Here is a 21,056-nt window from a genome sequence, read left to right on the forward strand (position 1 = left end):
TGTTCCGTTTTGCAGATTTATTTTTTACCCATATTATTCAATTATCGGAATCGATAAGTGTAGGCGTTTTTTCCTTTTTTTCTTCTTTTCTGCACAGATTGGATTCATTCGAAATGTGAATTGCCACTCACAGCCTCCAAAAATCAGACAATGACTCACCCACATTTTCGTGAGATCCTTATGGATTTGAAGCTTAAATTCTTCCTTTCAAATACCCGACCCACGAATTCATATCATCGAGGATTTCATTCTTAAACCAGTAATGTTTAGTTTCTAACACAATTATTTGCATACAGCTGTCACGTATATTTTCACGGAGTGTGTACACAGATCTGTCAGATTGGGGGGTTTTAATGTCACATGAGATTTATCAAAGTTTCTCGAAGGTTCAAACAAAAAACCCGGTTCGCTCCGCGCGCTAAACCGCCTGTTGTCAAATCAGACAAAAGAGCCGAGTGTTCGACCAATTGACTTAGTTAGTCTACGTTGATACTTCAGTCAAATGTCACTGCCTTGAAACTTAATTAAACATTGACGTGGGACGCAAATTAAGAGCAAAACCCTCGCATTTTAGTATTACATCTCCAGAAAGGTCGACAGGCGACAGACATGGAAAACAATACTAACGGCACTACCGCAAATGCAACCCGGTGCGAAAGTGACATGGATCCGAAGTGGATTGGCATTTTAGAAGCCTCGGTCTTATTTTGCATCATGTTGCTCGCAATCATTGGGAATTTTCTTGTTATCGCAGTGGTTTATCGCCGACGGGAGTTGCGCCGTACAGAAACTCATATGTTTATCGTAAATTTAAGCTTGACAGATATCTTCGTCGCCCTCTTGTGCATGCCTTTCTCCTTGATAACTGCAGTGACGCAAGAGTGGATCTTTAGCTACTCGCTTTGTCAGTTAAACGGTTTTCTGAATGTGTTCTTTCTACTCACTTCAATATTAACCCTAACGGCTATTAGCATTCACAAGTACATCGGAGTAGTCCAACCTACTCAAAGAAAAATATTCACCAGAAAGACGACACTAATTGCAGTTGCCTGGGTTTGGCTGCAAGCACTTCTGACGGCGCTTACACCGATTCTCGGTTGGAACAGCTACGAGTATATTCAAGGGCGAACACAGTGCTCTGTCAAAGTCCCTCGTGAAAACAAACTCAGTGAGTTAACAAACTGTCTGTTCATTATCATTTGCGGCTTTGTAATTCCGCTCGCAATAATGAATTTCTCGTACTTTAAAATTTTCCGAACCGTGAAGATTCATACGAAACGCGTACGAAGTCATTCCTTTGGCGAGGAAAAATCAGCCTTCTTGAACGAGAGACGCATTACAGTAACGCTGTTTATAATACTTGCTGTATTCCTTGCCTGCTGGACTCCATTCTCTGTTCTTACGATTTACGCCACTCTAGTGGGGCATGAGCTGCCAAAATATTATTCCGTCGCCGCCTACTGGATGGGTTTTTTGAATTCTGCGATGAATCCTTTGATATACGCGCTCCGCACGAAAGAATTCCGCCAAGGCTACCAACAAATCCTTAGCATATTGCTTCCTTGCTGCTTGGCCAAGGCAACTTCGAAAGAAAACGATTCTATAGCTGTTCTGAGAGGAAGAAGGAGCCTGAAGAGTGAAGTACTGACGTTCAAACGAAGACGTGCAGGTACAGAAAGTGAAAATCAGTTCGATGAGATACCCGATGTTGCTGTAAATGGAATTACTAAGGCGTTGGAACGAATAAACACGCTCGCAGAAGTTTTGGCTGACGAGAGTGATGGCGCTAAATGCAAAACAGAAAGCGAATTTACCATTAGAAGCAAAGAAATGCCTGGAATTCACGAAAGTTGTTATTCTGCTCAAGATCTATTGATTGCTCAGGATAATCCAGAGAAAATTCGAGATGGAGATTCTCTAAATAGCGACGAAACAAAAAAGAACGGAATTCCTGGAAGTAATGAAGCATCTTACGTTGACTTATCTCCAACAAGAGAAAGAAAGTTTCTTTGGAATTCTACAGATTTTCTTTGGGAGAAAGCCTCTAACAAGAACTCTAAAGAGGACGTGAAAAGTCGACGCAAAAGCTTTTCATTTTTACCCGTAAGTCAGCAAAAACAAAAACTCAAGAGTCGTCATCTGTATCGCTCAAAAAGCGACTGCAGCGTGCATTTCCAGACGCTTAATGGCGAAAGAAGTTCTTTAAGTCCTCAAGGTAAATACATATCCTTAGCTACAGGAAAATCTGATGTATTTGAATAACATTTCCCTAATGGATGTATAGAGAAGTCCTTTATAAATACTGCTGCCTTGATTACCAGCAAGTTACAAAGCCAAGGACTGTTACTAGGATTTCAAGGATATCAACTGCTTAAGACGGAAACACGCATACTAAAGAATTATGCGAGCAGTGGATAAGACTATTTTGGCGGCATATATACGGAAAAAATGTGATTAATTCGCTCCACTTATGCACGAACAAACAATTGTAAATTGTAAGAATTAGTTTTGGTAAAATGAAATGTGTTTTGTTTCGAAGGATTTCGAAGGGCTGCTACGTCAAAACATACGATATGTTTACACTAGAGAATTTTCGCCTCGAGTTATTCTTTGTATTTTTAGAACAGTTGCTGAATTGTTTTGCGCTTGAGTTTTTATATGAGCTATGACGTCGAATCAAAATAAAAGCTTTTTAAGAAGTGGGTAGTCTATGTAAACATATCTTTGTCATTGTTCCAATATTCAACTTTCATTGTAATCAGAAATTTTTACACAATACAATGTTTTTGTATGAACCCAGGGAGTAATAAAGTTTGTTTGACGTGGCATATCAGAAAATACATACACCTGGTGTTTAATTTTGAAATCGGCACGGAGAGGGCTAGGGTTAGGGTCAGGGGAGGAGTGATGGAAGGTTATTTTGCAACATGAGCGATATGATTAGTTTCTGTGCGAATGGGGTAACGAAAAGGGAAAGATTTCTGGAGTGGAAGTATATACATCTAGATAATGCTAAGGACAGCTTTCAGACAACTGGCTCATCCTGTCGCTTGTCCCGGTCAGTTTCAGTAGCACGAAATGATTACGAATGTTGTTACTCCTCCCTGGACAAGTTACCTCTCCCTTAACATTTCGTGGGGTTCCAGAAAGTTTGGCGAGATCTACTGAAAGGGTGAAGTTTCTTGCCATTGAACACGACAAAAATGACCTTGCTGAGGCTTCAAAGCGGACCTTTCGGTCGAGATAGCTTATGGCCTGTTCACGCAGAGTGCGACCAAAACTGCAAGGTTTCCTTATTACAGCCTTTTTGGGCCTAGTGAAGAATAAAAGTACCAGCAATTCTTACAAAAAATTTAATCTCACTGTTGTCCACTTAGCTCGACAATTTAAACTCGTTCTAAATTTATGACACTATCACAGTCAGTAAGCTCTATTGATAACGATTTCCACTTTATCTTGCCCGTGACTGTACAAATCCAACACAAATACCATTCTTCGCTCTTTTAATTCCTCGTAAGCGTAATTTAAGAGCCTTTCCACAGGATATCTGTTTGGAAAGGCTCCCGTTGCCAAAGCGGTCACAAAAACGTCGCTTTCTCCACTTGCATCCTCCTTTGTCGTGGAATACTGGGGTAAAAATATCGCATTTACGATCGCTCGTCGATTGAGACCCGCTATCATAAGCCTCCAGTGACCTTCGGCGTTCACGAAGTCTTGCCGATCAGCAGTCGGTACTACTTCGACATCCGTGAGTCCTCGACTGCAAAGTTTTGGAAGAGTGTTTTCGTGCAAGCTTGGGTTCCACAATCCAAGAAAAGGTATGTCAGACGCTATGTGCGTCCACGATTGATCCATAATTCTGAATGGGTAGTATTTAACTACTTCGCTAGAAGCAGAAGAACTTGACGAATTTTTACCTCTCTTTCCTGACCGCTCAATGCCTTTTGAAACCTTTCCCCCCTCTCTACTTACACTGGTGGACGCTTGCTTTGTTGACACCGCTTTCCGTCTTGCTTTTTTTGGCGGATGAGCGAGTCGCTTTTTTGCTTTTCGTTTCTGATTGGAGATCATTTTCTCAGTACCAACTTTACGCGATCTCGTCTTGATTCGAACGTTCTTTGGACCACGGTAAACTGGACGAAAGGATAGAACAACACCATTTGAAACTAAAGCAAGAAGAAAAATGTTTGAAATGTTTGCGCACAACCTAGGAGAACTGGGGCTAGATACATCAGTAAAGTCGAAGCTTACTAGTAAATTCCCCATGGACAAAGAAATGCTGCGATAGAACAATTTTCAAGAGCGTGTCGAAAGTACTATGGATCTGCTTTGCTTTACTTCGCTATGTAGTAAGTTCAGAAAACTCATAGCGTCTTTAACAACAATCATTCAAAACCAATGCAAAAACGACATAATCATTCGCGTTTACGTTTGCCTCACGCATTTTGCTTGTTTTTATCTCTTGTAAAATTGTTCCTTTCCTCTGACTGGCTAATGTCATTTCCTCGGTTTGCATTTTATCACTCACAACTCAGTTGAGTTCCTCGAATTAAGAACTTTCTAATATTTGATAAAATGAATCAGTAATCACCTTTCTTGCACTTCCTTCTAGGATTAATTCTTCTGGTGACGATGTGATATTCTTTGCTTGAATTTGCTTTCATTTCACTACTTGAAGGGGCTGAATCAACTTCAACTTCATACTCAGAATCGTCTTCGATCTCCGAATCCCATGCTATAGATAAACAAGAAGTTGTTATATCGTCGATTGTATCTACCCCTCCACGCACGTTATTCAGACAGGTTCTGTTGGCCCATCAAACAAGCAGTTGTTATACCGTCGATTGTATCTACCCCTGCACGCACGTTATTCAGACAGGTTCTGTTGGCCTATCAAACTTAAGTGTTTTGACAGCAAAACTTCGAGCCGTGCGAGATCTATCACTTGATTTCGTAATTCGGTGGATAGGGATACGACACATTTGAAATTTCTTCCTTGTGCGTTGCCAGCAGACGCCATTGCCGACAACCATCAACAAGCGCGAAAACCTTTCAAGTAAGCAGGCAACGTAAACTTTAACCCAAATGGAAGAAAACTTTGAAGTTTTGCTGGTCAAACATTGAAGTTTCATACGCCAACAGAAAATGTTTTCACCACGTGCAAGAAAGGCGTCGATGCAATCGATGATATCATTCCACGCACATGTAACATAATAACTGTGTTCGATAGATGAGCGTTCCAAGCATTTATTTCGAGGGGGAAGGGGAAGGGGTTTATTAAACTGATGAGCACAATAACAGAGTTTGTGTTCCATCTAAATCTCGATACGGCATGACCACAAGTTTGCTGAAAAACCACTGATCTCTTGTACTGTTTAAAAGATGTGCGTGATGTGGACAAACCTGTATTCGCGCTGCAATAAATCATTAGAACCCTCACAGAGAGGGAAAAAGAGATGGGGCATTCACTAATAAAGAGAGGATGGTAAATAGACAGCAGCGCTTATTTCAAATTTGCTAGGAAAAAAGCTAATTTGAAGGGAGGAGGAGCTTGTGAAACAATGACATGAAAAAATGGCTGAAATTTAGCCTCGTTGATTCTTTTTGGGGATGGGGAAAGTGAGTTTATGGATATCCAGTTACCAGTAGTCTCCATTCAAGAAAATGTAGAGAAATGAGACTTTGCAGATATCCAACCTTAATATGTTATCTGAACAAACTTGACCTTACTTCCCTTGTTTCCACTGTCAAAAGACAGTTCTATGAGTCTGGTGTTGTCAGAACTGCAGGAACACTATTTTCACGTTGAACAAAAAAAGACGTTTTGAACACTTAGCTGTATCACTCCTTGTTACTCACTGTGAGAATTTTGTGCTTCCACATTAAGCACAAAAGAAACAAAATGCTTACATCAATCCACTCTAATATTTTAATAAATTAATAATTAAAACTAAAGAGAGCATAATTAGCATTCAAATTCATGAGTTTAACACAGGTGGAATGCATGTGCAAGAAAAATCATGTCTGACTAAATCTCTTTTAGTCCAAACTTCTTCAGAGTTTCATAATTTGAATTAAATGTTTAATCACTTACTTTTCTCTCGTCCATTTTGTGTTATATTGGATGTCTTCTTTCTCATCTTTAAAGAATTAGAACCAGACCTGCTGGTTTGGCTGCTTGAAGGAATTGATCCATTTTCATCTGAAAGAAAAGAAACAAAACACCATTCTTTGTTAAAATTCCCATGTCTTTCTCACAAAATGACTAATGCATGATGTGAGCAATAGTGGGCTGCGTGTGAAAACATAATCTGGTGCTTGAACCAAAGTGTGTCAATCTCTTCTGTACCCTGTCCTTTGAGCCATCACTTTTCCCAACTTGCACAATAACTTTAATTATAATAGATTTGAGTCAAAAGCTGAACAGAACAGGATAAAAAAACTTGTGAACAAAATAATAGTTTTCTACTAACCATACTGGCCAGTGAAAGTGGATTCCCTGATGGTTTTGTCACTGTGGCAGGTCTCACAAAGCTGGTAACAGCTGATCTCCCCAGATGACTGCCATGAACTTTCTTCATTGCTTACTGCAGGAACAAACTCCAGGGCTACAACTATGCCCTGAATGTGCAGCCGTAAGTGTTCTCTGAAATGAACCTCTCTCAGAATAAACCCAAGGTTAACTGTGGTTATTAGATCCATTGGTGCCTCAGGAGAAAATGTTCTCTTGTACAAATCAAGAGACTCAGGGAGGGGTGGAAAGTCATAGTACCCACCCACACAAGACTTTCTGAGAAGCTGTTTAGCATCTGTAGTTTGACGCCATCTGATGACTTCATTTACAGCTTTTGCTTCAGTAAAGGGTTTGTCTTTCACATCCAATGGCTGTCTCAAAAGGTAAACCTGTGATTCTCTAGTTGTTGTAAGGTAGCATAATTTGCGGTGTTTCGATGCCTGAGCCTCAATTTTAAGCAGCATTCGTGCACAAACGAGAACCGTTCCTGGTGTGATGGCATCAAAGACTTGGGGTTGTGAGGAAGCATACAGATGGAGAATAAATGGCATAGAGCTTGTACCTAAAGTACAAATGGAGAACTACTCAGTCAAACAAGAAATGTTATCATCGTGTCAGATTGGAGTACTGTCTCTAACAGTTTAACAAGGCTGTGGTTTAAGAAGAACCACTAAGTGCCTAAGGGTAGTGATGTAATAAATTCAGCTGTTTCACAATCAAGGGTACATTTTTGAGGTCAGGAATGGGTCAAAAATAAAATTTCATGTTTCAAGAAATAAAAGTAATCTGTAGGTAGCTTTATTCTCTGAGTGTACCAACCTGAAATATCTTTGCACAAACTGCCTTACTTCCATTTAAAGAGGTCACTTTAGAATGACCTTTAAGGGGGGTATGGACACTACATTCTTCATTTCTGATACATTCTTCATGTAAAATTTTGTCTATAATGTATCTAGTTTTCACATGTCCCTATGGTAAGCGATGTAGGAGCACTATTTGTGACAGAAAAACATTTATCTTTCAATTTTAATTACATCAACAGAAATTTATTTGGAAAACTATAATGTAACTACAAAAGCAGTGGAAAATATTCAATGAAAGCAACAAACATTCAATCCTATACAGTGAAAACAGTTTTCTCATTTTGTTTTTCCATTTCCTCAAACCTCTTGTTTCATATTTTTATGTGCTTCCTTTTATTAGCATTTTTTCTGGCTTCTCGTTTCTTCACCACTGATGATCTACCAGGTTTGGCCTACTGTGTTACCTGGGATTCCTTTATCTTCTCCCTAAAAATTCTCATCTCAAGCCTTTTTTCTCTCTCTTTCTGCCTTCTTAACAAATGGTGGTGCTCAAGGTACTCCTTCCTTGCCTGTCTACTCTTTTTCTTTCTTTCTTTCTCTATCTTTCTGATGTGCTTCAGCAAGACAGACAGGGTCTTCCTTAATTCTTGCCCTTTGCCTTTGCTTCTTAAGTGTATAGAGCATTTTTTACCACATAATCCATAATTCTTCCAAATTGTGACCAATTTCCACAATTCTTTTTTCATTTTGTTCAACACAATGTTCTCTTCCATACTATGTCATAATACATTTCCTGCTTGTTACCAGTTTAAAAATAAAAGCATGTAACATCACACAAGGAAAAAGGGTTCCCTTGATTGTGAAACAACTGAGTAATAAAATATTCAAGTTGTACAAGTTGCTAAACAATAAAAGGTAGTCACCCTTAACAGACAATTTCCAGTAGAACACAACCCCAATTAGTCTATAATTATAAACACCTAACTGTACTAATCAACCTGAAGTTCTGACAAAAAGAAGGAAGAAAAACTAATTCTTTATAAATTTTGTAACCAAGCTAGTGTGAACATACATGTACAGTAACTTAGGCAAATACAGCAAAAGAGACTGCCTTGCATCCTCTTACCATCTAGCAGGTGCACCCATTTACTGGTCCAGAAAGACGACTTGTTCCCCTTTCTTTTTCTGCTGTCTCGGCTGACAAACATCACAACTCCCACAACATCGCATATTAAGCCTGAACAGTAGTTTGCAAGTGACCTCCGTTCAATAAATCTGCAAGAAACTCATCAGAAACAAAAAAATTGCTTATCTCTGGGCATTGGATTGTTGCAGTGGCTGGATGTAAACAGAATAAATTTCCTGCCAATCATACACAAACACATTTATCAGTTTGTTATGTTGTTACCAATACAAGAATTAACAATAAACTATGATGAATGATGTGTTTTGTGGATAGTGTTGACGATTAGTTGACCAACAGTCCACTGATATCTGATTTATAGTTGACTGATTGTTGACGGAGCCTCTCACAAACAACTAGCTGCAGTCTTGGTTGAGATTTCAACCGACTATTCCAAAAGATTTGGCCAACCATCGACATTAGAGGCATGTTTAATGAATATCGCACTGCTGCAAAAAAAACCTAACAGATCAAAGAAAAAGTCATGATGAAAAAAAATTTCAAAGAGTATTTTATAATTTCTTTTTCCACCTAGTTTTAAACATTTCTCACCTATAGGGTACACCAGGTAACCTCCATCCTGGTCCAAGCTCGTTCGGTGCCAGTTTATATACTTCTGCTGTTGGGTTAGTAGGATTCACAGATATCTCGATGCTCGTGGAAGCACTTGTATTGTAGACTGCGTTACTTCTTTGATTGAACCTTCGGTTTATACGGTAATTCAAGAGGGCCACAATGTCTCCTACTTGTAGATAGTTATACAAAAGCACGCAAAACGAACTCCAAATGCAAACAGAAACCGTCGCAGTGCGATCCTCAAGTTCAAGGTACGCTTGATAGGGATACCTTCTCTTCTCGTCCGAAGCTTTTCCGTAGTGATTCAGCCTAGTTTTGCTAACCACTCTCCCAATAAGTGCTGGAAATGGACGCGGAAGAGCTTTCCAAAACATATTAAGATCATGAATTGTGATTGCATTGGTTATAGGGTTCACAGGCTGCAAATCTGGAGCACTAAACCACCTCTCTCCAAAGCAGTCTTCGTCGTTCCATAACGGCAAATAGTAACCGCGAGAAGCTGCCAGTGGTATTTCTTGCTTTTCGTTAGGTGCTGCATCTTCGCAAAATTGGATTTCCTCTCGGACTACATCACAATTCTCTGAGGCCAAATTTAAAATTTGAATACTTTGAAGAATGACGAAAGGCACTTGTTCCAACGATTCTTCGTCGATCAAAGAACTGCATTCGGTGACAGTCACAACAGAGTTTTCTCGCAGTTTGTTCTCGTAAACCAGCGAATTTAAAGAGGTTGACAACAAGCATTTCGTCTTGTAACGACCATCAGTAATGACAATGTCGAAAGCATCAGTAGAATCAGGGTCTAGAATTGGAAAGCTCCTGTCAACAATGTATCTGAAGATGTCCAAGACTTTCACCGTAAATACTTCCTGCATTTCATCTCTGCCTGCAACGGTTTTTATCCGTGAAATACAGCCGGGAGTAAGCATTTTCAACTGAATTGATACTTGAACGTTTGGATGGAGTCCAACGCCATTCCTCCTTTTCAAACGACCTCATACCCAGGCCGACGTCAGACACTATTACGCGTCACGAATAACGCCTGGATAAAAGCGTTTCGTGACACTCGGCTCGACTTAGTCTTCATCAACATCGACGCAAGTGTTGTAAACAAAGTATTTATGGCTCGTATCGTTGAATGTGTTCCAAATTTCTCCGAAGGACGAAACAAAGAGGTGATCGACGCCATAGCACAAGCTATTGCTTCTGTTGATGGTTGTTCACTTCTTGACGTGGATCCAGGCGTGTCCACAAACAGGACTGTTTACACATTTGTCGGTTCGCCTGAGAATGTGGTGGAAGGAGCTTTGAATGGAGCAAGAATGGCAATGCAGTTGATTGACATGACAAGTCACCAAGGTACTGCTATTTGTTTGGTTTAAGTTTTTTTTATCATGAATATAAAGCGAACATTAATTATTAATTTTGAGTATGAAGTATCAAAAAATGATCGCGTGAACGCGTAACTCCCAGAAGTGATTAACAAGCAACTTCTCCCTATAATATCCATACATTATTCAACAAGCAGGTAATAAGAATACTCAAACTTATCAGGTAAAAGTTTATATCTTGATGTGATACCCATTTCTTCCCACTAATTTATAAAGAGATGTTCAGCAGCTAAAGGGGAGAATTGACAATCATATCCAGAGAATTAAAGGGTTGAAAATTATTTCTACATTGTAGCAAGTCATATTAAGAGTTTCTTCATTTCCTGTACAGATTAATTGAGAAAATGTTTAAAAAATAAAGTGACATTGATCCTACAATCTCGAATTGATGCTTGTAGAATATATTGCATACATTTACAGAGTGAGATTGTTTTAGGTCCAAATAAACTCACTCACAATCATAGATACAGGTATGTATAATTAATGAGGTTTATAGACAAACCTCGCCTTTTCTATCAATGACCATTACAATCTGATACTAGTTTACTGGATGTAATAATTTTCAAAATTCTCTATGCAATTTAAATATTTCTTAAAGTATCAGCAAGTGCCATTTGAATTCTATTTGTTGCACATACAATCTGAAATTGCACAAGTTTTCTTTGTGATCTCTCTCTCACAGGCAAAACCTGTCAAGCAACTTTATAAGAGTGAGGAGGGGGAAGGGAGTAGTGGAGGAGGAGTGGTGTAACATGTAGCTACCTAAGGGGCGAACTGTCAGGAAATCTGTCCTAGAAATATGGCAAAATTCTGGAATGGGGGAGGGGGTGAAGGGAGACCTTTGTTGAGCTTGAAGCTTGTCAAGGGGAAGTATGAATACTCTCATTTATTCTATTTCAACAGGAAATGGATAACTTTTGGTGATGTTGACAAATATTGGCTCTTACAGGACTAAACTTGTTACAATTTATATTATTTTATTATGATTAGGAGTTTCCTGTTATCTTAAAATAGAAGCACTTTTATTTCCAGGAGAACACAAAAGGCTTGGTGCCTTAGATGTCTGCCCCTTTATTCCTGTCCAGGGTGTAACTATGGATGACTGTGTTCAGTGTGCAAAAGTATTTGGAGAGAGAGCAGCTATAGAGCTTGGAATACCAGGTATCTCAAAATTTCTATAACAAATTGATATTATGAGATATACTGTGAGTTGGCTGAGATGGATTGTTAATGATAGTTCTGATAACAATAGTTACTATGAGCAAATTGTCAATCAACTCTTAAATTTTGAAGTCAAAGTTGTATAGCTGTGAATGTACACTGAATATAAACCTGAACATGTCTAATGATTTCCAAAATGTTCTACACAAATTTTGTAAGGTGCTTATAGGGGGAATTTGTTTAACAATCAAGAGATTCTTTAGTTGTTGATCATTTCCTTCATTCTCATGACCTTTACAATGTGTTATTCAGGGGTGATATTACAAGAAGAAATTATTGCTAAGTTACTTTTAGGGGTAAAAAAATAAGGGTTGATAAAGTGAGAACAGAAAATCAGAAAACAAAGTAAATTTGAAAGACTTGATTTGCTGGAAGGAAACCTTACTAAGAAAGTTTTTGATTATTTCCTTTTAGTATATTTGTATGGATATGCGTCTAATACAGAACATCGAAAAACTGTCCCTCAAATTAGGGCAGGGGAGTATGAAGGACTTGCTGAAAAGGTAACTCCACCTTACAACTTGAAATGTTACACTGTGCTTATATCTTAAAATAAGATCTAAACTATCCCACTGTATATTAAATAGTATACATGTAACTCTGAACTAGATTATTGTAAGAAATATTTTTATGGGTAAAATGATGTAAACTTTTGACTGACTTGTATGTCTATGAGCCATCTTAGGAAAAAAAGGCATATTTGTATAGTTATTATATCAAGCCTTTGTGTTCTATGTATGATGCAAGAGTTTATCTGTCCATTAAAGGGGAACTGAGGCTTAAAATTTTAATTTTTTTGCATCCATTTCTAGTTTTCTATTATGCTGTATACAATGTTTCTTAGAGCTTCTTGAGTAATTTTGAGATGTGTCTGAGAAAAAGTTGACCCTGCAGGAAATTATGAAATTGAAGACAACCAGAAAATTGCACCACCTGTATTAAACTCTTCCACTCCCAAGATCTTATTAGTAATTCACCTTACCATTGCCATTCAATTCTTTTGATAGTAGTTTGGATAATTTTTTTCTGCTTGATATTGTATTGATAAGACATCCCAATTTAAAAACCTACTTCACCAATTGAAAATGGACATGATACTTTACGTATCTTAGTTCCTGAATGAACCAATCAGATCTCAAATACATTTTTAATGAGATCTTTAGGGAATAAATTACTATGTCACTCATGGGAGTTAATGAAAAATGAACTCAAGTCATATGTCATCCAATAGATTAAAAAACCAGAGTGGAAGCCAGACTTTGGTCCAGTTGAGTTCCTTCCTACCTGGGGAGCTACCATTGCAGGAGCAAGGAAGTTCTTGATTGCTTACAATATTAACATTTTGGGAACAAAAGAACAAGCTCACCGACTGGCACTGAATCTGAGGACACAAGGCAGAGGTCCCGATCAGGTGAAAATTATGTCAGATTTTTTTCCATTTAATTTTGATTTTACTCAACTTACAGACTGTACCTTCTGTCATTTGATGCCTGAGCACAGTTGTAGTTATGAATTACAATGAGTTTATCTACATCTCATTCACCTTTGTTAATGAGATTGTTCTGATTGTTCACAGTCATTGTAACTTAATTTAAGACTGAAATGTGGGTCCCCCCTATACTTTTTATGTGAAGTGTGATTGGGCAATTTTTTTCTCATGAATAGTGATTTCAATTGACTTTTTTAATTCTTTAATTGTGATTAAAGATGATAGATCTTTTGACATCCACAAGAAAAATTTTCTTATTTAAATGTGAATTAGGAGCTTAATTAAACATGATTTGTGAACCAGCCATTTTATCATTTTGAAAATGTGCCTATTGTTCTCGAACAGCTGTGGCTAGGTTTAGATTTCATTAAAAGACCACTAATGGTTTTTGAACAAATAAGATAAGACATCACATCATTCTTTATCATGACTTATGTGACTGAGTTTTACAAAGCAGTATATTAGCAGTATGAGGGAACTTCTGAAATATCTTTGAAGACTAGGCCTTCTTCACAGGTGTAGCCAGGATTTTTCAAATGAGTGATGGGAGGGGGGATCACACTGTGTTGAACAAAGGGCTCTCCAGTGTTTGCCATCTGAATATTGTAGGTTTTTTGCTAAAAAAAAGGCTCACAAGGAGAGAGGAACACCCCAGGATCCCCACCCCCTTAGCTATGCGTATGCTTCAGCAGTGTAATCATGCAAAAATATTGACAGAATGACAGAGCAGAGGTGATACTTGCAAATTGAAACATTCTGAAGAATACCTGATAACCTGTTTAAGATGTACATGTCACATTCACAATGATTAGATTGGTAAGCGTTGTCTTTGACAAATGCATATTGACTGTTGTGATTACTATGGCTCTGATTTTATGACTCTGAGTCAAAGAGCTGAGCTTTAAGTTTGGAGATACAAACAATGAAAAACAGAATATTCTTTGTTAGGCAAGAGAAATGAAATGAAAAAGTGAAACATTACCAGATAAATGTTCAACTTTTGAATGTTTCTCTTATTCACAACAGCCAGGTCGCCTTTCTGAATGCCAAGGCATGGGCTGGTATTTGGAAGAAGCAAATATAGCACAAGTGTCTTTAAATCTTCTGGACTATCGTCAAGTTGGTATGCACACTGCCTTTGAAGAATGTGTGAATGATGCAAGGGTATGGACTGGTGCAATCAGTTGTTTTTTGATCCTGTTAATGTGGCACTGACATTATCTTTAAAGTTTCATGACACTGTGAAAATTATTGACCATAGAGTACTAAAAAAAAAGCTGAAATGGAGGCGATATTTATCTAATGATCCTATGCTATCAGTATGCAGGAAGTTTGTCACAAGGGAACTCATTATGAGTTTCTGACCTATAGCTCAGTGGTGAAGTACCCAAAGTACTAATCAGAAGGTCCTAGGTTTGGCTACTATTGGGAGCACTGGTGTTCTTTTTCTCCAACTATTGCCTGTTTAATTCACTAAATAACATCATCTTTCACCTGAAAAACTAGGCTTCAAATTTATCATCTTCTCTATGCAAAAGCATCACATTCGACATTCTTTACCTAGCAGTATGTAGGTAGTGTGTCATGATGGACATAGTTAAACAGCCTAGCCAACCACAAGTCTCTTATTACCAGTAGCTCAGTGGTAGAGCATTTGAAGAACTAATCAGGAGGTCCTAGGTTAGACTCCTATTTAGAGCATTTGGAGTTCCTTTTCTCCAAGTATGCCTTTGTCATTCACTGAAGAACATTATTTATAACTTGATAATTATCCAGTGGTCTGAAGTGAATAACTGTGATTATTGAAAGTGGGCTCCTTTCATTTCTTATTCGTTTCTTTCAAGTTTTTTGTTTGTATTTTTATTTGTTTGTTAGTTTGTTTTGCCTTTTGTGGTTAAAGAAAATTGGGCAATCCCAAACAGGTGGAAAGGTCCATCTCACCAGAAGTCGCAATATAATCATAACTACTTGTAATTAAGAGTTTACAATATCTAAAAAAGAAATTTTGAACAGCAGACAATTTTAGAACCAACTTGTTCTCACTACAAAGTAAGTTAGATTGAATTAATTACAGAAGGGATTGTCATTTCTTTGTAGGAACTGAAGCTTGCTGTTTGTGGATCTCAGATTGTGGGTCTTGTTCCTCTGGAAGCCATGTTATTGACAGCTGACTTCTACATTCAGAAAGAAAATCTTTTTATTGTAGGTGAAGATCAAAAAATTCGTTTGGTAGGTAGCTAAACATGATATTTTGAAATTTGATATGAAAGGCAGAGCTTGTGGGGGGTAAAATTGAAATCCAGCTTGCCCTTTGGACTGGTATTTACAATTGGCCCATCTTGGGCTAAAGTAGACAGTTTGGAACCGGTTTTGTAGTGAAAACAGAATCCTACACAATCAAAACGCTGTAAAAAATCACCACATCCTAATTAATACAAAAGCTAGTGTAGGCAAGGTTTAGGGGAAGGTCTTCAAACCATAAGCAATTTTATAATTACTGGATTGCAGAAAACCTACCTCCAATTTGCATCTCGTTTAATGATGCATAGTGTTCATTTTTATATGCCTTGAAATATTTTTTTGCCTTTTATAGGTGATAGAGAGACTAGGATTGAACTCAATCACTCCATTTGATCCTAAAACAAGAATAATCGAGTGAGTACAATTTGTGAAATACGCACATGAAGAACCATGTGTTTTTGAGTGGACAAATTGGTTGCAATTGATAAAACTGTTATAACAGTAATAGGAAACACGACCCTGATCAGCTGGCGACTTATTGGGTATTACTTACATTGATTGAAGGGTGAAAATGAAAGCGAAAACGAGGGGTGAGCTTTATACGGTGTGTAAGTATGTAAGGTGCTTTGTGAGTTGTTCTAAGGGAGGTACAGTTTTTGGTTTAGTACACCAATTGCATTCCGTTCCTTGAATCCCATCAATAAACTGAGTCACTGAGCCGCGTGTTTTTGGCACAGTGTTGAATCCTTCTCTTTCGCCTAATCGCATTCGTCATTTAAATCTACTGTCAGATACATGGTTGGTGATGTAGAAGATGGACCTCTCGTGTCGATGCCTTTCCGACAGTTTATCTACAGCTTAGGATCTCGATCATCAGCTCCAGGGGGAGGATCCGCATCTGCGGCAATTGCTGCTATGGTACGTCTTGCAAACAGTGATTGGTCGATTGAATGTTATGTTATTAAGTTAATTCCTGTTTCATCCTGAGAAAACAGGGCATAGTCTCCCTCTCCTGTCTTCCATTACTTCATGGTTAGCGCTACTGATGGAGCTGAAATCTAAAGAGTCATCATTCTCATCATCATCGTTTATCTGCCTTTAGAAGGCGAGCAGACCTAGGAAGCCACCGGGTTTATGGGGAGGCCTCCTCACTTACAACAATATATTTAATAAAGAATAAGTGCTGCGAATGTGCCGCTCGGCCAATTCAGTGTTTATTTAAGTGAATTAAAGTAAGAAAAAGTAAAAAACTCGTCTTAGAGCTAAAAAGATTTGATGAACGAGTGCCTGAAACAGGAAGAGAGTTCCAAATTTTAGGACCTTGGTAGAGGAATGTAAATTGCTTGAGATTTTTCGGACAGCGTGGTCAAGGAGAACAACTGAAGGAGAAAAGATGCGCGTAAGATTGTGAGTCCCAATCACAACTAAAGAACTGAAGATCGTTGGAGTATTGAGACATGCTTTGGTTTATTAATGAAAAGTAGCTGCCAAATACTTTTTAAACATATTAGTGTTTGTTATAATCAAGGCAATTCAAACCGGGCAAAATTGAAAAACGTGGCGCGACATTGATGATAGTTACAGCAATTCAGTTGAAATCGCACTGATAAGGTTCACACTGATTCTTGGTAGAGCCAGCTTTTCGATGGCCTTGACTCCCTTATTATGTTAACATTCAACTTTAACTTATGTTAACATTCAACTTTAACTTAAAGGGTAAAGTCGGGAAAGGGCATATTTCGTACTGATCCCAGAGGCTCTTCTTTGTTGTTTAAAATTTATTGTTTGAATTTGTTTGTTTATTTGTTTTTGCCAGGGTGCTGCACTGGCGACCATGGTTGGCTGGTTATCGTACGGAAACAAGAAATTCGAAGCGTTGGATTCACAGATGAGGACACTTATTCCTCCACTGAGACAAGCAATGTTTGATTTTATTCCAATGATTGATGCGGACACCAATGCATTCAGTGGATTCATGGTAAATTTGAATTTATATTATGTTCGCGCTCTTTTACAAGTCGTATCCTTGGCTGTACTCGTTTGTACTCGACCGCTCTTGTGTTCTCTCGACGGCTCTCGTGCGCTCTCAAAAGCTGTTATGTACTCCCGAAATTAAATGAGCAATGTTGGGGATACTTGAATAATTGCAATAATGGGGACAAAAATTCATCGTTTTCTACAAGAGGAACAGCCTAGCTACATGATTGTTTCTTTATGAGAGGATCGTATTTCTGTTTAAAATATTTGAATTTACCTTCTTCAAATTTATGATGAATTTTCAACTTTTCAGGAAGCGAAGAAACTTTCAAAAACTACTCCTGAAGAAGAGGAAATGTAAGATTTTAAAGGCTCTGTACTGTTGGTGTTACCTATATTAGCTTTTATTAGAATTCATTGATTTGAAATCATCGATACGACATTGCAAAAAATGCCAACAGTTAAAAGAGGAAGACCCATCTGCAAGGGAAGACAATGAAGGAGGTCTCATTTTCAGTACAAGTGCAACTCTTTGTGTTCCTAACCTAGCGGCATAATAAAACTGGCCTTTCCTTGGCAACTAAACCTGCACTAGAGATCATCGTGTTTCGAACAACTCAACCTGATATTTTTGGCTCGAACGTCTATTGACATGACCCTGAGCGATCGAAGGTCTTGATATTAATGTTGGATACTATCTTTATCAACATCAAGCACCATTGTTGCTGCAGACTGTTTGGCATAGATATCTGCTGGCGATATTCTAAAGCTCCTCAACCAGTACTTATTGCTTTGCGTCTTTCGATAATTTTATGACTTTTGAAATGCCGCTGTTAGTGTCTTATTACACCTGTAGATCTTGCTACTACCCGTACAAGCAATGAAAAACTTGCAGCATGTTTTTTAGGAATGAATTTTGGACCTATAACTGCAATATTGTTGTTATTTTTGTGTGGTATTTCAGACGTGAGAAGGCATTGCAAGATGGGCTCAAATCCGCTGTTCAGGTCCCTCTTAATGTTATCAAAACAGCTACCAAGGTGTGGAATCCGATGGTAGAGCTTGCTAAAATTGGAAATATCAATAGCAAGTCTGATCTGCAGGTAGGGAGTAAAAAACTTGTATGAGAACATGTCTAGTAGTGCGGATGTACGCATGTCCAGCTGCCCTTTCTGGTCACTCTCATCTTACTTTTCGTTTGAAATAATGGACATTGGGGTTGAGTGGATGGCACAGTTATGCATATCTATGTCTTCCTCGAAACTGAAAGTAGTGCTACCCTTTCTGGCTACATAAAAGTTTAGTTTGCGGAACCCCTTTTCCCGTTTTTAATGTTAGATGAGAGCAAGATGCAAACTTTTGTCACATTAAGATGGGCCTGGTCGAAATACACACAAAGCAAAGTTTCACAATCCCCGGCTGTGACCATTGTTGGAGGTACAACGTAGGAGTGGCACATAAGGGCAGGACTTTGGTGCCCTCGTAACAGAACGGAGTATCTGACGAGAATTTATTATATGTTTTGCTTCATAGGTTGGTGCTCGAAGTCTGGAGACAGCCGTATGGGGCGCATTCTACAACGTGAAGATTAACTTAGAGGACATAAGTGATGAAACTTTTAACAAAGAAGTAAGTAATATGCGCTCTCAACCATCAGCACTTATTAGTATTAAATTGTCACTGACAGTCATCTCAAAGTGATTTCCAAACACACAGGTTAAGAGAGACTGCTATTGTGTCTCTCAGTTAGTGCGTGCGTTATAGTTTGTCACTTCAGCTATACGGCCCGCTGAAATCAACAGTTTGTTTGAGTTGAAAACTTTCCCCTCTTTTTGAACCCAGATGATGAATATCTTAAAAACCTCGTTTTCTTGGTCTGCATTAAAAATTACGGAACCGCGTTTATTCCATATTCAGTCCGGAACTTTCAGTAAGCAGGTGAAACTCGGTTAGCAAGAGGCATAAAGAAACATAGAATGGCTAAGTTAGATTAAATTACAATAAACTTAACCACTTGGGGAAAAGTGAGCCTGTCTTTTCGTGGTCGAAGATGCGCTTTATTCCACTGAAATTACCATTATTTTACGCGGTAGGTTCTTCACGAAGCGGAATCCTCTTTGGAAATTGCACAAGAAAAATGCAAGGAAATCTTACAGATCCTAGAGGAAAGAAAGTAAACAACACCCCTGTGTAATAGAATGAGACTGGGGTGTGATGGTCAAGAGAGCGAAAGGAATTAACGCATCCACCTTCAAACTGGGACAAGGAAGATATTTGGCTGTTCTTATTGATTGGGTGAATGTACTTCTACTCCTTTCCTCCACATCTGCGTTGGGCTTGCTTCGTTGCAAAATATACATATTGATAATCGTGGGATCGTTTAAAGAGAATTATCATTGAGTAAAAAAATTATGGTCAAATTTTTAAGTTATTATCTTAGGCACCGTGTTCGAGTGGATAAAATCCGTTAAACGTAAAAAGTTTAAGATAAGAGTTTTCAAGCTCTCAATAGAATAAGGAGTTGTGTTTTGAATTGATAAAAATGTTCTAATGAAATAATAGTATAGTTTTTATGGAAATTTTGTACACTTGCTAACGACACAATTAAATTTATGCTTCCTAAACGCTGGTCTCGCTTAAAAACTCGTCTTTAAGTTGTTTCGATTAAATTCACTTTAAAGTCAGATGTGAAAAGTAAAACTATGTCGCTTTATTTATGCTGATGCAACTTGCTTATCGCAAAAACTATTTAAAACTCTCTAGAATACACAATTTGTCGTGTCTTTTCGCGATGAGCTTAGCCAGAAGATGTTATGTGAATGTCAAGGAAAAACGCCTTGACGTTCAAAAGCGGCTTTGGCAAATCTGAGTAAAATTTTTTACTTTTTCCGATCGAGGACATAATTGTATGTCATATTTTAGACAACATTTGCTCCATGATTTACGCAATCCCACACTCCTCCTCATTTCCTCCTGGCTAAGATGGTTATATTTTTATCGCCTGGGCCAGCTGGAAAATTTTAAGTAAAGTTTTAATTTGAGATTAATCTCTGGGCTTGGTTTGGATATTTTTTCGGTTAGGAAAACTAAGACTTGATACTGCCATTCGTATTTCAAGACTGAATTTTTTGTCAATTTTTAAGAATCACATTTTTTCAGGTTCAGTCTAACAGCTGTAGATTAGATTTTTTTTCCTTTTCCTTATCTTTGGTTGCTATTCGTTTCACCTTTTGGCTGAATTTGCTATATATTTTTCATTTATTTCGATGGAGAGGAAATTCACTCTCAAAATATCCGCTTAATTATTCAACTTTACCTCAAACATTTGTCGGGCTCTTCGGCCGACAAATCGCTTTCATATATTGTAAGAGTATATTCTTGATCATGCATTCAATATCTAAGTTGTTCTTGTTGTAACATCCGCTTTCGAATGAAGTTCTAACAATTCGATCGTTTTGACATGTCATCGAACAATCTTTTCATGAACAATGCTCAAATAACGAAGGAAGTATTAAATAAGAACTCTTGCACTCCAAAAACAAGACTAATAAACCTTAACATCTTTTAGACATAATTAAGAGAGGCAAAACGTAACAAAGATAATGTCCGAAACGAGCAGCGAAAGAAAATGGTCTTTTCTTGCGTGTATTCAGCATCAATA

The 21,056-nt window shown here is 38.1% G+C and overlaps 3 protein-coding genes across 5 annotated transcripts; 2 read left to right on the forward strand and 1 right to left on the reverse strand.

Annotated features, from left to right (window-relative positions):
- Positions 1-456: 456 nt before the first annotated feature.
- LOC131774797 (histamine H2 receptor-like) lies at positions 457-2,817 on the forward strand. Its single transcript, XM_059090878.2, has one exon. The coding sequence runs from the start codon at positions 610-612 to the stop codon at positions 2,260-2,262; it is 1,653 nt and encodes a 550-aa protein (XP_058946861.2). The 5' UTR covers positions 457-609; the 3' UTR covers positions 2,263-2,817.
- LOC131774804 (RPA-related protein RADX) lies at positions 2,818-10,067 on the reverse strand. 2 transcript variants are annotated; one of them, XM_059090885.2, is made up of 6 exons: positions 9,053-10,067; positions 8,444-8,592; positions 6,474-7,076; positions 6,095-6,202; positions 4,592-4,735; positions 2,818-4,133 (listed from the first exon to the last, which is right to left on the reverse strand). In XM_059090885.2, exons 1-6 carry the CDS (start codon positions 10,003-10,005, stop codon positions 3,421-3,423), a joined length of 2,670 nt encoding a protein of 889 aa, XP_058946868.2. In that variant the 5' UTR covers positions 10,006-10,067; the 3' UTR covers positions 2,818-3,420. The 2 variants fall into 2 exon arrangements, with proteins under 2 accessions (XP_058946868.2, XP_058946867.2); XM_059090884.2 differs by having other exon boundaries at positions 2,818-4,166.
- LOC131774798 (formimidoyltransferase-cyclodeaminase) lies at positions 10,013-20,019 on the forward strand. 2 transcript variants are annotated; one of them, XR_009339425.2, is made up of 14 exons: positions 10,013-10,435; positions 11,500-11,628; positions 12,103-12,191; positions 12,920-13,099; positions 14,204-14,341; positions 15,275-15,406; positions 15,771-15,832; positions 16,210-16,336; positions 17,235-17,396; positions 17,709-17,752; positions 18,360-18,498; positions 18,929-19,024; positions 19,489-19,666; positions 19,704-20,019. XR_009339425.2 is itself a non-coding variant. In XM_059090879.2 (13 exons), exons 1-13 carry the CDS (start codon positions 10,036-10,038, stop codon positions 19,570-19,572), a joined length of 1,782 nt encoding a protein of 593 aa, XP_058946862.2. In that variant the 5' UTR covers positions 10,013-10,035; the 3' UTR covers positions 19,573-20,019. The 2 variants fall into 2 exon arrangements, 1 of the variants encoding a protein (XP_058946862.2); XM_059090879.2 differs by having other exon boundaries at positions 19,489-20,019.
- Positions 20,020-21,056: the final 1,037 nt, after the last annotated feature.

This window comes from Pocillopora verrucosa, chromosome 10, assembly GCF_036669915.1.
Source record: "Pocillopora verrucosa isolate sample1 chromosome 10, ASM3666991v2, whole genome shotgun sequence".
In the NCBI taxonomy this organism is placed as follows: Eukaryota; Metazoa; Cnidaria; class Anthozoa; order Scleractinia; family Pocilloporidae; genus Pocillopora; species Pocillopora verrucosa.

Bases quoted from the DNA above. Each gene is read 5' to 3' on its own strand.
- LOC131774804 (XM_059090884.2), bottom strand. From the start codon at position 10,005: ATGCTTACTCCCGGCTGTATTTCACGGATAAAAACCGTTGCAGGCAGA. The intron at 8,593-9,052 runs GTGAGAAATGTT...AGTTTCTTGCAG, and splicing joins TTACCTGGTGTACCCTATAG to ATTTATTGAACGGAGGTCAC. The intron at 4,736-6,094 runs GTAAGTGATTAA...GTTTATCTATAG, and splicing joins ACAAAATGGACGAGAGAAAA to CATGGGATTCGGAGATCGAA.
- LOC131774798 (XM_059090879.2), top strand. From the start codon at position 10,036: ATGGAGTCCAACGCCATTCCTCCTTTTCAAACGACCTCATACCCAGGC. The intron at 17,753-18,359 runs GTAAGATTTTAA...GTGGTATTTCAG, and splicing joins ACTCCTGAAGAAGAGGAAAT to ACGTGAGAAGGCATTGCAAG. The intron at 19,025-19,488 runs GTAAGTAATATG...TTTACGCGGTAG, and splicing joins ATGAAACTTTTAACAAAGAA to GTTCTTCACGAAGCGGAATC.
- LOC131774797 (XM_059090878.2), top strand. From the start codon at position 610: ATGGAAAACAATACTAACGGCACTACCGCAAATGCAACCCGGTGCGAA.